Raw genomic sequence first — 15,220 nt, 5'->3', positions numbered from 1 at the left:
CGACGCCCCACCATTGACAAAACTTGAATCTAAATCTATGTCGTACTTGTCTTAATTCAATGTTGTAATACAGTTTTAAATTCCAATATATTGGTCAGATACACTTTTAGACATACTTCATTGCTTAGTGAAATGTTTTGGTCACTATAGCCAGCCAAGATACATGCACATTGTATACATGACATAGATTTAAGGTACAACAGACTCCCAGAAATCCAAAAATTACAATTAAAAAATCTTGTGCAGGATGATTATCTTGTGTGCACAAGATATCAACTGGTCTCTGCACATTTTTTGGGACTTCGGGGTTTTGTATATCATTCATTTGAGACTTGTGGTTAATACTACCTACATGTGTTGTGCACCAAACCGTACAGCAGTTGTGCACTTAAATGTGTTTATATGACCCAATTTATATTTTTTTATTTTCTGATTTAAATACCAAATATATCCTATTTCTCCCAGCTGGGCATCAGTTTTACAACACTATGGATTAGAGAAAATATTGTCTTAATGGACTCATGTTTTATCTATGAAGTGGCCGATATGTGACATACTTGTGCAGAGGGGAGGAAGCCTGAATCAAAAACTGTGCTCTTCTGATATCAAACATCATTATGTTTTCTGTTTAAATTAGCTACATTTGCATGCACGGGGGCTGCTCGATGTTTTGTTGCATTCCTGCGGAGGGTTTGACCTCTGACCTGGTTGTTGCATTCCTTAGAGGCTTGTCCTGCAGCAGCACACACTCTCAAACACACACACACACACACACACAGCCAGCCAGTCAGCCAGCCAGCCAGCCAGCCAGCCAGCCCTGCACTCACACTGCTTCTGTGCTACAGAGAGACGATATGTGTTGAGCTAGCTCCGAAAAGGCACTGCACATAGTAGCGACATATATTAGATACTAGCAGACGCCACAGCATTCTCCCGAGCTACAGGAACGTCTTGTTTTGGCTCCACAAAAGTGAACCTGGAATCGTAGTTAGCCATTTTGCTAAGCAGCTAAGTCGCCATCGTATTGCTTTTTGTAGACACAGAGCAGGCTAGCCGCAGACACAAGCGCAGAGGAAATGAAGGACAAACAAAAGAGAAAGAAGGAGCGGACCTGGGCTGAGGCGGCTCGCATGGTAAAAACACTCCTATTTAACGGTTCAACGAGCTGCATGTGAAATAACTTTGTGAATGAATTCATGTGAAACGATGGATCCAGATGTGTTGTTGTGTTTGGCCATTCTCCTCACGACCACAGCCTGAGCTATGCTAACCCAACCAGCTAGCTCCTGCTAACCTGCCCAGTTTGCAGGATATATATTTAAATATGTGTGTGTATTTGAAACATAACCAGGGGGCATATCTTTACCTCTGCTGCGCGTCTCTCTGACTGCTGATATAAAAAGTAACACACGTAACATGCTAACGCAGGCTAGCACGCTAGCATCCACCTCTCCTATTTTAAGCTCTTTGTTTGCTAGGCAACAAGCCTGCTAGCCGAATGCTAATCATCATTCAAGTAACCCGAGTCAAATAATAGCAACGCTAGCCTTACACTGAGAGTGTGTGTGTGTTGTGAACAAACCAGCATATTAAAACGTCACCTCGTTGTTCTCGTAACATGAAGGAAACGCGTATTTAATTGTAATAGTAGCCAATGTTGTTGCCCATAATGCTAGCTGGTGTTAGCACAGCTGAATGCTAACTCAGCTGTCTTGTGAATCCACATTGTGGGCTCGAATGCTAAAGATGGGAAATCAAAGACATCCTGCTGACGGGCATCAATCCACCAGCTCTTTGTCTGAATATTAACGAGCAGAAGATGCATTTTTAAACTAAAAAGGAGTGTTCATGTGCAAATGTACACGGCTAACCATTTAAACGAGCGAGCATTGTTTGATTTACTAAAATGCAGTGTGACTACTTAGCTCTTATGTCGGATAAATCAAACATGATGATTGTGTAGAGATGTTTAAGGTGTGTTTTTTTCACTGTGGGTGCAGTGTGTTCATTATACTTTGCTCCGATTTTACAAGACAGGCCCATGTGCTTTCTACTCAGATTGTTTGCAGAAAGCAAAACTGAAATCCCAATTTTGATTTTGATGAACTGGAGTCAACATTTATGTCCATGCAGTGCACATGCAGATACAGAACAGATGGTTGCAGGGATGCAATGCAACCAATGAATCGTTTCATTATCAATGAATTAACAGATTATTTTGAGATTAAACCAAATGATGCAAATTTACAAGATTTAAAAAAACAAAGATGTGAAAGTGTGCTGTCTTTAGTGACATCTTTTGAGGGCTTAATTTGTCCAACAATAGTTAAAAACCCAACAACTCTTCATTAACGGTCATACACGTTAAAGCAATGCAACAAATCCTCTTAATTAAGAAGCTTGAATCTGCAAATGTTTGACATTATCACGTGACAGATGACACACGATGAACATATTTCTAAAAATGATTAGGCGTTTTATTTTCTTTCAGACAATTTGTGGACTTATTGTTGCGGATGTACACAGGTCTGATGCGTAATATTGAATGTTTCATGAACCCTTTATGTGGTTTAAAGAGAAGTTTAAGTCAAGGAAGAGTTGGGTATTTTCAAAAACATATTCTGTGTTATTTCATTTTGTCTTGAAGGTGAAAGGATTCAGCTTGTTGGTGCTTTTTTTTGGTCATGGATTCACAGCTGCAGCTCACACAAACTCCTCGACTCTTTTATTTTTTCAAAACAGAGGGTTTCCTCCTCCGTTTAAAAAATCCTCTCCACACACACACACTAAGATCTCAAAACCATCTTTGTCCACATGAAAACACTAAAAAGCACCGTTACGGCTGTCATCAGCACGCCAAGTCAACAAAGATGTCCTTGACATACTAAAATGTTCTTGCCATTCCTCTGCAACGACCATTTCATCTACAAAGTTGTCCAATCAGGTCCCTCTGGTGGTGCTAACAAAACCTCTAACAGCAGTCCAACACCCCACTGTTGAGTTTTAAATCTTTAAACATCAAGCCAAGCACTTTCAATACAACATGTACGCCAGAAGAGATGTATGAAAGTCTGATAATTAATGTGTTTCCATTTATAGCATGACAGTCTTCACATCCTTGTGGCAGATTTCTCTCTTTGTTGAAATTAATTATGATATTGATTCAGGAGTTCCCTTGTTGGAATTGAAAGAGGGGAGGGGGGTCTTACAGGCTCACACTAGATCATAATAATAAATTAGACTTATATAGCACTTAACAAAGAACAACGACAAAAGAAAACAACACAAAAAAGAAATAATGTCAAGAGAAGGAGGATGAGCACAGAGTTTGTTAGTGGTTGTTTGTGATGTTGAAGAGGTGAGGTTTATTTTAAGGGATTTCTTGAAGGTTTTGAGTGAGGGGGAGTCTCTGATGGTTTTTGGGACTGGGAGCAGCAATGGAGAAGACCCTACCCCCCCAGGATTGATGGTTAGTCCTTCATGGGGGGTGCAGGAGGTTTGTGTCAGCAGACTTGAGAGTGCAGAGCGGGAGCATGCCGGTCTAGGATTGAGACTTCTCTTATCATTGCTTTTCCACTTTTCTCACACACTGGGTGACATCAACTGTGCAAGTATTGTCGTTGGAAACCACTTTTCAGAGAAGCGCAAAAATTTCAGGATCGGGTTTGCACCTACTTGACTTATTCAGTCCCAACGTTGGGCTTCCTGTGGTCACTTCTGAGTATTCATTGAACACCAGCGTTGAATTATTATAACCGGTATGCCTCACTGTGTTGAAGAGACTGACAACCTTTCATGTGCTTAAACAAGAGGGTTTAAGCACAGGACGGGGTAGCCTCCTCCCTGCCTCCTAGCATCCTGTCGACACTTCATATGGCGAAGTTAATGCAGAATCACGCTCAGCAAAGATCCGCCCCATTCAGACTGATTCCTAATTGAGCTGCTTGATTCAGTTTGGGGCTGATTTTCAATGTCAGTATATTTTTCGCTGCCTCCGTAAGCTACGAGGAACATTTTTTCATTCAGACCCTTGACAGTAAAGCAGCTCTTTTTAAGAGCTACACGAAAGATGAAACCATCGAAATTTTGCCTTTTATGTCTAAAATGCGAGTGGTGAGTCATCCCCTAATACTAACATAGTCTGATATCATCTGCAGATTTAAGTCTATTATGGATACATCCTTGTCCTCTGCCTAGAGGCATCCGATCAGTATCAAACATAACGTGACATGGTGCAATCTTGCATGTTGCTATTCTTTCAATAACCTGAACAGGTAATTTTGTTTGTGATTTTTGTTGAGAAGTTGCTTATTTTTTGAAGGTTTTGATCATATAAAATTATAAGGAGCAATCCGTTTGCTCCTTCATTTGAGCAACTTGTTTTTTTAGATCTTTCTGTGTCTTTTCCTCTAATCTTTTCAATGCACTTTCCCAGTCCGTGTGTTTTAAAGTTTTGTCTTTTCCAGGTGTTGGAGAACTTCTCAGACGCACCCATGACTCCCAAACAAATCCTCCATGTCATCCAGACCAAGGGGCTAAAGGAGATGCGGTAAGAAGCACACACACATAAATGCACACTTTGACTGTTTTTATGGAAACGAGTCATCTGCTAGTGTTGCTGCAACATTGCAGCATCATGATCCAGTTACAGATCTTCTCTAGAACCTGATTTCAGTAATGAGGGTTTGAGAATATTTCCTGTAGCCTAGAAATACATAATCCAATAAAGTGCAGTCACACCACAGACTTCATTAGTTGATCATTGAATCCTCCATTAGGCAATTAAAATCCATTTTGAAAAACACTGTCTTTTAAAGGTCACATATCCTCCTCCTCTTCAAAAAGTTTAAATGAGTCTCAGAGCTCCTCAAAACATGTGTGACGTTCTAAAGCCACTCTGATCCTGTATTTGATCATGCCTATAAACCCCTCTATTTCAGCCCTGCTCAGAACAGGCTGTTTCTGTGTCTGTACCTTTAAATATAAATGAGCTGTGTCTGACCACGCCCCCTCTCTGGAAGGGCTTGGGTGTCTCGGTGCTTTCTCGCTCCATGTCCTATTGTTTACGGTGAGAAGGCAGACTCAGAGGGCAGAACAAACACCTAGCTGTGGGAGTGTCACCCACCTGGGGGAGGGGCTACTGCCCTTTGTGATGTCATGAAGGGAAAATCTCCAAACGGCCTGTTTGAGCACACATTTTCTGAAAAGTGGAGCAGGCAAAAGATGGAGAGGATGGACTTTTCTCATCATTGGGGGGTTTGTAGACAGACTAGAGACATATATTAGAGTTAGAGAAACATGGTGAAGTGGATTTAGAATAATATGTGACCTTTTAAGTGTTTTTGTCTTTAGAGGCCAGTGAACTGATCACAAGGCAGCACACACATTAACTGAACTTGCTGATCTATGTTGTTCTAACCAAGCTTTTTAATTTCCTTTTACATTACATCGTTTCGTCATGGACCATCCGGCCTGCTGCGGACCCAAACAGGAGGTAGGTTGTATTCCTCTGTTTGCACACTCTTTTTTTTACTTCTCTTCTCTGACCACACTCCTTTCCTCTATTCCACACTTGTTCATATTCCTTGAGCCTTAAATGCTTACTCTTGGTAAAATAGATTAGCATGTTTAGGACACTCACGGTTCAGCAAAAGAGAGAGGAGAAATCATGACACAAGTGAAGATGCACAACTGTACACTGACGCGTCTTCAAGCTTCATAACTCTAGTCTAACCTTTGTATCCAGTCCTTTGAGTATGACCGTGTGTGTATTTGTTTATGTGCAGCGGTACAGCTCCTCTGGCCTGTCTGGTCACCATGCTGCACTCCCAGGTGAGGGGAGACCGAGTTAAGAACAGCATCTTCTTCAAGCTGCCTGGACGGATGAGCCTGTTTACCCTCAAGGTACTCAAACTAGCACCAAGCTGTTCGATGACATGATGTGAAAGGCCTCAATGTAGCGGTAGATTTAGTACATGACTACAGCAGAAGAAGAGCGTTAACTCTACATTTCACACTCTGTAGAAGAACGCCCTCCAGTGGACAAAGACGACATCAGAGACGGAGACGCCAACAGAGGCCGGCGGAAGCACGGGTGCTTCAGGCTCCAGCACTCATGCAGCGGCTGGTGCCTCAGGCGGACCTGCAGACGCCACCGAGCAGGAGAGCTGCGACTCAACCGAGACCAACGCCGGTGCAAGCGGAGACAATGACGGTAACACTGCAGCACACAACAGTGACCTGTCATCACACATACACCACAGACCTCTCTTTCATAATCCAGAGTCCTTCCAGTCCAGTTTATGGGGAGAAGCCGTTTACGCCCAAGAGTGTTATGGGGAAGCATAGATTCTGAACGGAGGCCTTCCCTATCACCAGCGCTGGTCTTTACCTGGGTTTGGTAGTCTTCAAATCCAAACCAAATCCTGCATCAGACATCTTCTCAACCCGCAGGAGATGGATGAGGTAAAAAAAAAAAAAGGCACCCAGATCCTGAAGCATCTTACCCTGCCTAGGAGATAAGTCATCTCCGTTTACAGATGCTACATATTTTTGTAGAATCGTTACTCGGGGTGTGGATTTTAGTACAGGAAGTGTTCTGGTTTCTGTTTGTAGTCTGAGTTGTATCGACCAATCATGCATCAGCAGGCTTCTGAGCATGCAGGGAATTCATTCTGTATTGAGAGCAAAAGCAGGTTAGAATGACATAATGGCGTATCGGCTCCCATCGGTTGCAATCTGAGGACACTTACCATATCTTTATAAACATATATCTGCATGCAAGGGCAGCGAACAATCTAGATCAAACATTTCAACTTCTTGACACGTGTTTAGATTTCCTGACTTCTTATTGAGCCGCCCTCCGTTCAACAAACAAACATTTTCAACTTTTTTTTCCTGGGTCCCTGGTGGTTGGTGAGTGCGCCCAATGTGCGGGAGCTGTAGTCCTTGGGGTCAGGCGGCCTGGGTTCGGGTCCAGCTCGTGGCTCCTTTCCCATATGTCGATCCCCACACTTTCTCTGTCCTATCTCTAAAGTTACAAATCTGTGTCATGATGCTGTTTTATCTTACGACCCGTTAATGACTTTTCTTTATCCTCTATGTTGTTTTCTGCTAAATTCTGTAAACAAATTGGAGGATGTTGGCCAATGCACGTCCTGTCTTGTATGGCTCTCTAGTGACGTCTCTCTAAAGTGACGGCACACTTTGAAATGTTTGAGATGCAGTGAAGCTATAAACTTATTTTGTTTCTCTGCGTTGAAGCCTCAGTGGATGAGAGCTCATCCAGCGCCTCCTGCTCCACCGAGCCGCAGCCGACCATCAGTCAGCCTCAGACCCGCCTCAGCAGATCAGCCGGACAGCAGGGACGCACAGAAGCACAGCAGGCCCAACACACTCCACACGCCCAGACCAGACTGAGCCGATCACGACAGGTTAGCACCCGGCAGGTAGACACTGGTTGCTCCATATTATTACCTTAAAGCATGTGTTCATTAGGCAAGAATCAGAGAGAAAAATTTGGATGACTCTTTAACATACTGACTTTTTGATTGGCTGTTCCACTGTTTCTGTTCCTACAGTCAGGGAGACAGAGGAAGAAAGCAGTCATGATGCCTCGTGTTGTCCTCACCCCTCTTAAAGTAAACGGAGAGCACGTCCCCTCAGGTACAAATCAATCTTTTTTTTTTTTTTTTTTTTTTTACAGTCAGAATTCAGAGGGTTCACAATGCCTTAAATTCAGCATCAAGTCGATCGTCTTTTGAAGTGCAGTTTTTATTTTTCTCTTGTGGCAGGGCCCATGAAGAGGAGTCGAGGAGGAGTCGATGTAGACTTCGAAACACCTGGCTCCATCCTGGTCAACACGAACATCAGAGCTCTCATCAATGTGCGGACCTTCTCAGCCTTCCCCGCTCACTCCCAGCAGCAGCTCCTGCAGCTCCTGCCAGAGGTGGACCGACTGGTATGTGGTCTTTCTCTACTCACAGTTTATCCACTGCTTTGTAAAGACATTGCACACTGTAATGGGATTACTGATTTACCATTAGAAACCAGGGATTTACCATTAGAAACCACCACCGCTGGTGGTGCAGTGGTCAGTGAGTGCACCCCTTGTATGGAGGCTGTAGTCTTCCAAGCGGGCAGCCCAGGTTCAAATCCAGCCTGTGGCTCCTTCTCGCATGTCATTCCCCACTCTCTCTCCCTGATTTCCGACTCTATCCACTGTCCTATCTCTCCATTAAAGGCACAAAAAGCCCAAAAATAAATCTTAAAAAAAAGAAAGAAAGAAACCGGGCTCTTGATCATAAGTTCTTTCCTAAAATCTCCAAGCATATTAGAATTTAAGGCAAAATAAGTATAAATGTTGAATAAAGGCCCCGACAGACCAAGGAGATCGTCGGCTGCCGGTCCTAGTTGGACTGTCGGTTAGCAATTGTCGCCCTAGTTTTTGCGGTGTGTCCAGCTCCGTCACTACCCGTCTGTCTTTTTCCGGATGATACGACATGTTGAATTGGCATCAGTCGGCGCGGTTGGTGAGAGGAATCTCTCTGATTGGCTGTTCGGAGGTGTCATTTATCTCCAGCTCTCGACACAGTGCTTTGCCATATGCTTAGTGTGTCAGGGCCTTAAGAGAAAAGGGCCCCAACATTGAACCCTGGTGGACTCCACTTTGATGTGTGTCTAAAAGGTCTTTTTAAGGTTGTCAGAATCAAGGATGTCAAAATTTACAATACTTGATACTTTGCAGTTACACGCATTAGAAAGTTTGCCTGAATTATTTTGGGAATTAAAACTAGAAATGATCCTATATTAGGCCGTGGTACCGAAACAGGCATCATTATCATTCGGTTTTTGTTAGAACTGTATCAAAGTTTAAATTCTGATATCTTAACGGCCTTACGGACATGCAAACTGGGAACATTTGGACAATGTAAAGGCTGGTTTAAGAAAAAAAACCTTCAGCTGTATTTTGTCAAATTCTATATTTACTATCTTACTTTTTGGCCACTGGATTGTGCAGGTGTGTTCTTTGGACAAAAAATGTTTGTCCTTCCCCTCAGGTTGGATCTGATGGCATGGCCCGACTGAGCAGTTCAGCTCTCAACAATGAGTTCTTCACCCACGCTTCCCAGAGCTGGAAAGAGAGGCTGGCTGAGGGTAAGCCATTGGTGCTCGATAGTCAAAAAGCCAAGCTTTACTGAAACCTGGTGACGGGAATGTGTTGACTACTCCCGGAAAGGAACAAGGGATGGAAGAAGCTAAAAGTAATCCAATTGGAATATGATCGACAAGATCATGTATACGATAAACGTGTAATCAGCTGATAAGCAACAATGTGCCTGTTAGGGCAGAAGAATACAACTAAACAGACTTCTGCATGGTCCATACACAGATAATATTCTGATGGTAGCACTATCCTAAAACATCACGTATTTCTGCAAAGGAAAGTCAAGCTTGTTTAGAAATGAAACCTGAGTTGCGGAGCTCCTCCTATAAAAACATTCCTATGTGTTTGTTTGGTTTAGGTGAGTTTACCCACGAGATGCAGGTGCGATTCCGACAGGAAATGGAGAAAGAGAAGAAGGTTGAGGCGTGGAAGGAAAAGTTCTTCGAAGAGTATCACGGGCAAAAGTAAGAGCCAACTCCTTTCATCAAAGTTTGACATCAAGCCAGATCTGGCCTGTCATAATTATGTGGTTCATAGTAATTGTTCTGATGCATGTTGAGCCATTTATATCGTTTGCCTGCTGACTACATCACAGGAGTGTGAGCTACCTTTTAGCCATGGCACTGTGAAATGCAGACAGTTGTTTCATGATGTCCTTAATACGTTTTTTGTGCACTTTCAGGTCTGGGCTGACAAAAGAGGAGTCCCTTAAACTGACGGCCAGTGAAGCCAGTGAAGTTGCAGCCAGTGTGCTGGAAAGTGATGTAGCTGTTGTTGCAACACCGAAGAGACGCAGTGTCGGTCGCAGGAGGAGAGACGGAAGGATGAGGAGACGCACACGAGCCGATCTGCGCCGAAGAGCCCGCCGGACCCTCTGTAAGGCCACTCCCCCTGCCCTGCAGGCGACAGAAGCAACTGAAGCCAGTGCTGCTTTGGACATCTCCACAGTCTCTATGGGCTCTCCCTTGTCTGACAACGCGGTGGTTCAAGGCGAGGTGGTGCTGCAGGCTGAGTGTGGTGTGGAGATCCCAGCCGAGAGCACCTCGATCGAGTCGAAGCCCTCTCCTGCTCCAGAGCCGGTCACAATACCAGCCCCCACTCCTACTCCCACTCCCACTCCTACTCCTACTCCTACTCCTACTCCCACTCCCACTCCTACTCCTACTCCCACTCCTACTCCTACTCCTACTCCCACTCCCACACCTACTCCCACTCCTACTCCAACACCGACTCCAAGCCCCAGCCCCAGCCCAGCCTCCACCAGCGCCAACGAAGAGCCAGAGGTCACGGCCCGCCTGCTCCCAGAGGAAGCTGCACCTGCTCTGGCTTCCACATCTTCCCCCTCCCCCTCCTCCTCCTCCTCCTCTTCTTCTTCGTCTGCCTCTTCACCAGCCTCCTCACCCTCCTCTCCTTCTGACAGGCAAGGGGCTTTTGCAGCAGGCCTGGACTCTTCCTCCTCCTCCTCAGCCTCGTCCAGTGCTGCAGTTGCAGCCGATCCCTTGGATGACACCGCCTCCGTTGTCACCTCTATCACCGGGGGCACCGCCACCAGCAGCCGTGAGAGCAGCCCTTCAGCCAGCCCCGCCACCACCCCCGTCCCCAGCTCCCAGCTCAAGGAGAAGAGGAGGACCGAGGAGGCTCAGGCCTTTTCCAGCTTTCCCGAAAAGAGGCCGCGGCTGGATGATCGTCAGTCCTTTCGTACCACAATTGACGGTGTCCGCACGGAGAAGCCGCAGCCTACAACAGAAGAGCCCAAGGTGCCGCCAATCCGGGTAAGTATTTATTCCCTGAACCCAAAGGTTCAAAGGATCTGTAAATGTCTTTCTTCAGAAATTAGTTTTCTTGCAAAGTTTAACCCTCTGTCTTTGTTTCACTGTCTCAGATTCAACTGTCCAGGATCAAACCTCCCTGGGTCAAAGGCCACCCCACCTACCAGATCTGCCCAAGGATCGTGCCCCCCGGCGAGGGCTCGCGGCGGTCGGGGACGGGGGGCGCGCGCACCTTGGCGGACATCAAAGCCCGCGCCCAGCAAGCCCGCGCCCAACGCGAGGCCGCTGCTGCTGTTGCAGCCACTAGCGAAGGGACAGGGACAGGGACGGACGGGGTCAGGCTGCGGCCTGCTACTGGGCTACCGGATAGCAGCAATGGACGACGAGCGAGAGAGCATCCAGGACCTATCGAGCCCGGAGGAGGAGGAGGAGGAGGAGGAGGAGGAGGACGAGGAGGAGGAGGAGGAGGAGGAGGACGAGGAGGAAGTGGAAGAAGGGGAGGTGGTGGGATGGAGGAGCAGGGATCGTCTTCGGGCTCTAATTCGTCTGGAACACAACTACAGCTTCACAATGTAGAGCCTGTGTCCCAGTCTTCTCCGTCGCTGTCCACTACCTCTACCTCAATGTCCCTGGAGCCCCCTCAGACCCCGAGTCCTCCTCCAGAGGAGCTCGCTGTGGGGGCAGAAGATGGAGAGGAGATGGAAGCGGCAAACATCCGGAGTTCCTTGAATGGTCTCGCAGAGAAGGCAGCGGAGTCCTCCTCTCCGGAGTCAGACTCTGTGTCCAAGTCTTTGACCACCAAGTCGGCCAGGCAGAGCCGGGACCCCGACTCTGCTGCTCCTCCCTCTGAGAGAGCTAACCCAGGTCGTGAAAAACCCTCCTTGGTCGCAACCTCAATCCCAGATTCCCTTCCCAGGTTTGGAGCTCAGGGTGTGGACGTTATTCAGACACTTGCCAGCTCCTGTCAGCCCAAAGAGCAGCTGAAGGGAAAGGAGGCGGGGCTAGGCGGTGTCATCCAACATGGCTCACATCATGTGGACCCACAGGATATATTTTCTCATTCAGCTACAGAAAGAAAGCAGGCAAATGCATCCTCGCCCCAACATGCGGACTCCTCTGAGAAAGATGACGAGGCTGGGACGCACAGCGACTCAACAGAAACGGCCTCAGACTGCGAGAATGAGAATGATAACCACCCCGATGAGGACTGGTGCCCCCAACTGCGCACGCCGAGAAATGGTCAGCTGGTCATCTGCAGCCCTCCTCCTCCTCCTCAGAACCAGCAGCCAGTCATCCACGCCCACGTGTCCAGCCGCCAAGGTCAGACGGTCATTCAGTCCTGCTTCCCCAACGGCCTGCCTAATCCTCCGCACAGCCGATCCCACTCCACAAACGTTGTGGTCAAAATGGAGCCTGGAGAGGATTGTAGAATCTCAAGACAGAGCTCGGCTGAAGACGAGTATCGTGGAGGGTTAAAGTCGGCCATCACTCACCCGGGCTCCGCTGCCTCCAAGAGACTGGCGAGCTCAGCCAGAGCTGTATCCACTGTGGAGGCCAACAACCCCTTGGTCACTCAGCTGCTACAGGGCAGTCTGCCCTTGGAGAAAGTTCTGCCCACACACTCTGCCAACAGATTAGAGATCAGCCGTTTACCAGGACCGCAACCCAGACCGCCCGTGGCAAGAACCCCAGGGGCACGAGGGAGGTCTGATGTCTCAGCCCAGTCTCCAAGCCTGGATCTGTCTGCAGCATCCCAGAACCACACCAAGTCTCCACCAGGCCGTCCAGTCTCCTGTCTTATGGAGGCCCCGGCTGTGTCCCAGTATCAGTCCCAGCAGGCCCCCGGAGCGGTCCCAGTCATCACCTCCCTGCCCACCTCCTCCTCTACAAGTTCAATCTATAGAAGTAAGGCAGAACTCAGCGCTGTGGAGGCTGCAGCCGTCAAAGACTCTCACGGTCCTCAGGGGCTCAATCCAGATAGACCACAGAACTCCCTTCGCACTCTACATAACGGTCCCTCTCCACCCAAGGCGGACCCCTGTCCCACAAACGTGTTGCCGACTATTAAGATCAACTGGCGTCCACCTCAGTCTCAGCTCCCCCACCCTCACCAACAGCAGCTGTCTCCTGCACCCTCTGTGAAGAGTGAAGTTGGTGCTCGCCCATCTTGCCAGGCTTTCTCCAAATCATCCCCCACCAAACCCCTGAGTGTTACCAAAAAGGAGCCCGGCAGCTCTTTGGACAGCTACTTGAGCGGAGGGGCGATGGAAGGACTCCTCAACATGGAGATGACTTTTGCCAGAATGGCAAAAAAGGAGCACAACAAAGGTCCCTACTCCTCTGGTTCCCCCTCCTCCTCCTCCCCGTCGCCCTCCTCCTCCCTTCCCTTCCATCTGTACGGGAAGCTCCCCAAGCAAGGAGGAGTCAGCTACACAGCAAACGTGTCGGTGATGGATAACGGCGGATTCGCTCGCAGCATGGCAGACAGTGTCCTCCAGCTGCGCCCCCGCTTGACCTCCACCCAGGCCACCCTCAGCATCCAGGCCTTTACTGACAGTGCGACCGAGGAGGTGGCGCTTAAGTGCTCGTGCCGCCTCAAAGCCATGATCATGTGCCAAGGCTGCGGTGCCTTCTGCCATGACGATTGCATCGGGCCCTCCAAACTATGCGTGTCGTGTCTGGTGGTCAGATAGTGTGTTACTTTGCTATCTGTGCTATCAGCATCAGCAGCAGGACTGGGGGGGGCTCAGAGTGTACAGAACACAGGAGGAGCCTGACAGGCAGGATTTGCCTTGTATGATATATTTGGTCTGTATTTTTTGTTGTTGCAGATTTTCAGATTTTTTTTAGCTGTATTGATATATTATTATTATTATTATGATTGTTGTTATTATTATTATTATTATTATTATTATTGTTGTTGTTATAATTATTGTGAATTCGGGGCATGATCGATTGTAAATTGTGCCTTTTTTTTGTTTTCTCTCCTCAAAAACATTTACCTCATCTTATCTCGCTCCACCTGTCATCATTCGGTGGCCATCATTGTTTTGGTCCCTTGTCTCCTCAGTGGACAGGGACTTATTCTTGTCTCTTTGCGCAAAGAAGTATTTTTTTAACCATTAAAATGAGTAAATGACATTGTTTCACTGCTTTTGAGTTTTTGCTCTTTTCAACTTTCTTCACGTTCAGTACAATCCAGCAAAGCAACAAAGGGCCAAACATGGCTGTTTCATGGATCCCACAGATCTGAAATGAAAGGACAAGTGCTCAGTTAAGATATACATCTTCCCAATAATGCCCTTCTGATATGTAACATAACCTACCTTATTGCCCTTAGTTGCCCCACAACCAAAACAGCATTGCCACCTTCAACAGACCCAGGCTCCACCCCCACAAGCTAACCATTTAGACTATAGTCTAATGGGAACCAAGCACCAGGAAACTACCGGGTTTGTCAAGTGGCAACCTCCCTTCGCTGGTGTTTCGCCCACTTAGTCCCACAGCACCTCTGGAATGCTGGACAGTGAGCTCTGGCATCAAAGAGCCTTCTCCCTCCATGCTAGTTCTCACCGCCCACCATACCCACTCGCAGGACTTCTATATATTACCTACTTTACCACATGACCATCAAAGACCAAACAGTATTGCCACCTTCAACAGACCCAGGCTCCGTCCCTGCAAGCTCCAGGAAGTGGCAAAACAACACTGATACTAACCCACATTGCCCTTAATGGCACCCATGAACAAAATGCATTAAAAATATGATTTTAAGGTTTCACTAGCCCCTCCAAAAAGAAAAAAAAATGATGAGAAAAGTCCATTCTCTCTGTCTTTTGCCTGCTCCACTTTTCAGAAAACGTGTGCTCAAACAGGCTGTTTGGAGATTTTCCCTTCATGACATCATAAAGGGCAGTAACCCCTCCCCCAGGTGGGTGACACTCCCATAGCTAGGTGTTTGTTCTGCCCTCTGAGTCTGCCTTGTCACTGTAAACAATAGGACATGGAGCAAGAAAGACCGAGTACACCCAAGCCCTTCCAAAGAGGGGGCGTGGTCAGACACAGCTCATTTACATATTTAAAGGTACAGCCACAGAAACAGCTTGTTCTGAGCAGGGCTGAAATAGAGGGGTTTATAGGCATGATCAAATACAGGATCAGAGTGGATTTAGAACAAGAAACTTCACACACATGTTTTGAGAAGCTCTGAGACTTATTTACACTGGTTGAAGAGGAGGAGAATATGTGACCTTGTGTGCAACAACCCTGTGCTTAAAAATTCAAA

At 47.0% G+C, this 15,220-nt stretch overlaps 1 protein-coding gene across 3 annotated transcripts; it reads left to right on the top strand.

Moving 5' to 3' along the window:
• Positions 1–765: 765 nt before the first annotated feature.
• asxl1 (ASXL transcriptional regulator 1) lies at positions 766–14,076 on the top strand. Of its 3 annotated transcripts, none has more exons than XM_020630337.3 (11): positions 766–1,133; positions 4,467–4,550; positions 5,785–5,904; positions 6,025–6,214; positions 7,264–7,433; positions 7,581–7,665; positions 7,794–7,960; positions 9,060–9,156; positions 9,525–9,630; positions 9,849–10,938; positions 11,049–14,076. In XM_020630337.3, the coding sequence occupies exons 1-11, from the start codon at positions 1,077–1,079 to the stop codon at positions 13,626–13,628; spliced, it is 4,746 nt and encodes a 1,581-aa protein (XP_020485993.2). In that variant the 5' UTR covers positions 766–1,076; the 3' UTR covers positions 13,629–14,076. The 3 variants fall into 3 exon arrangements, with proteins under 3 accessions (XP_020485993.2, XP_020485992.2, XP_029132531.2); XM_020630336.3 differs by having other exon boundaries at positions 7,264–7,448; XM_029276698.2 differs by lacking the exons at positions 766–1,133; positions 4,467–4,550 and adding an exon at positions 4,561–5,494 and having other exon boundaries at positions 5,787–5,904; positions 7,264–7,448.
• The last annotated feature ends 1,144 nt before the right edge of the window (positions 14,077–15,220 follow it).

This window comes from Labrus bergylta, chromosome 12, assembly GCF_963930695.1.
Source record: "Labrus bergylta chromosome 12, fLabBer1.1, whole genome shotgun sequence".
In the NCBI taxonomy this organism is placed as follows: domain Eukaryota; kingdom Metazoa; phylum Chordata; class Actinopteri; order Labriformes; family Labridae; genus Labrus; species Labrus bergylta.
This window is presented reverse-complemented; position numbering and strand designations above follow the sequence as displayed.

Bases quoted from the DNA above. Each gene is read 5' to 3' on its own strand.
- asxl1 (XM_020630336.3), top strand. From the start codon at position 1,077: ATGAAGGACAAACAAAAGAGAAAGAAGGAGCGGACCTGGGCTGAGGCG. The intron at 6,215-7,263 runs GTAACACTGCAG...TCTGCGTTGAAG, and splicing joins TGCAAGCGGAGACAATGACG to CCTCAGTGGATGAGAGCTCA. The intron at 10,939-11,048 runs GTAAGTATTTAT...TCACTGTCTCAG, and splicing joins CCAAGGTGCCGCCAATCCGG to ATTCAACTGTCCAGGATCAA.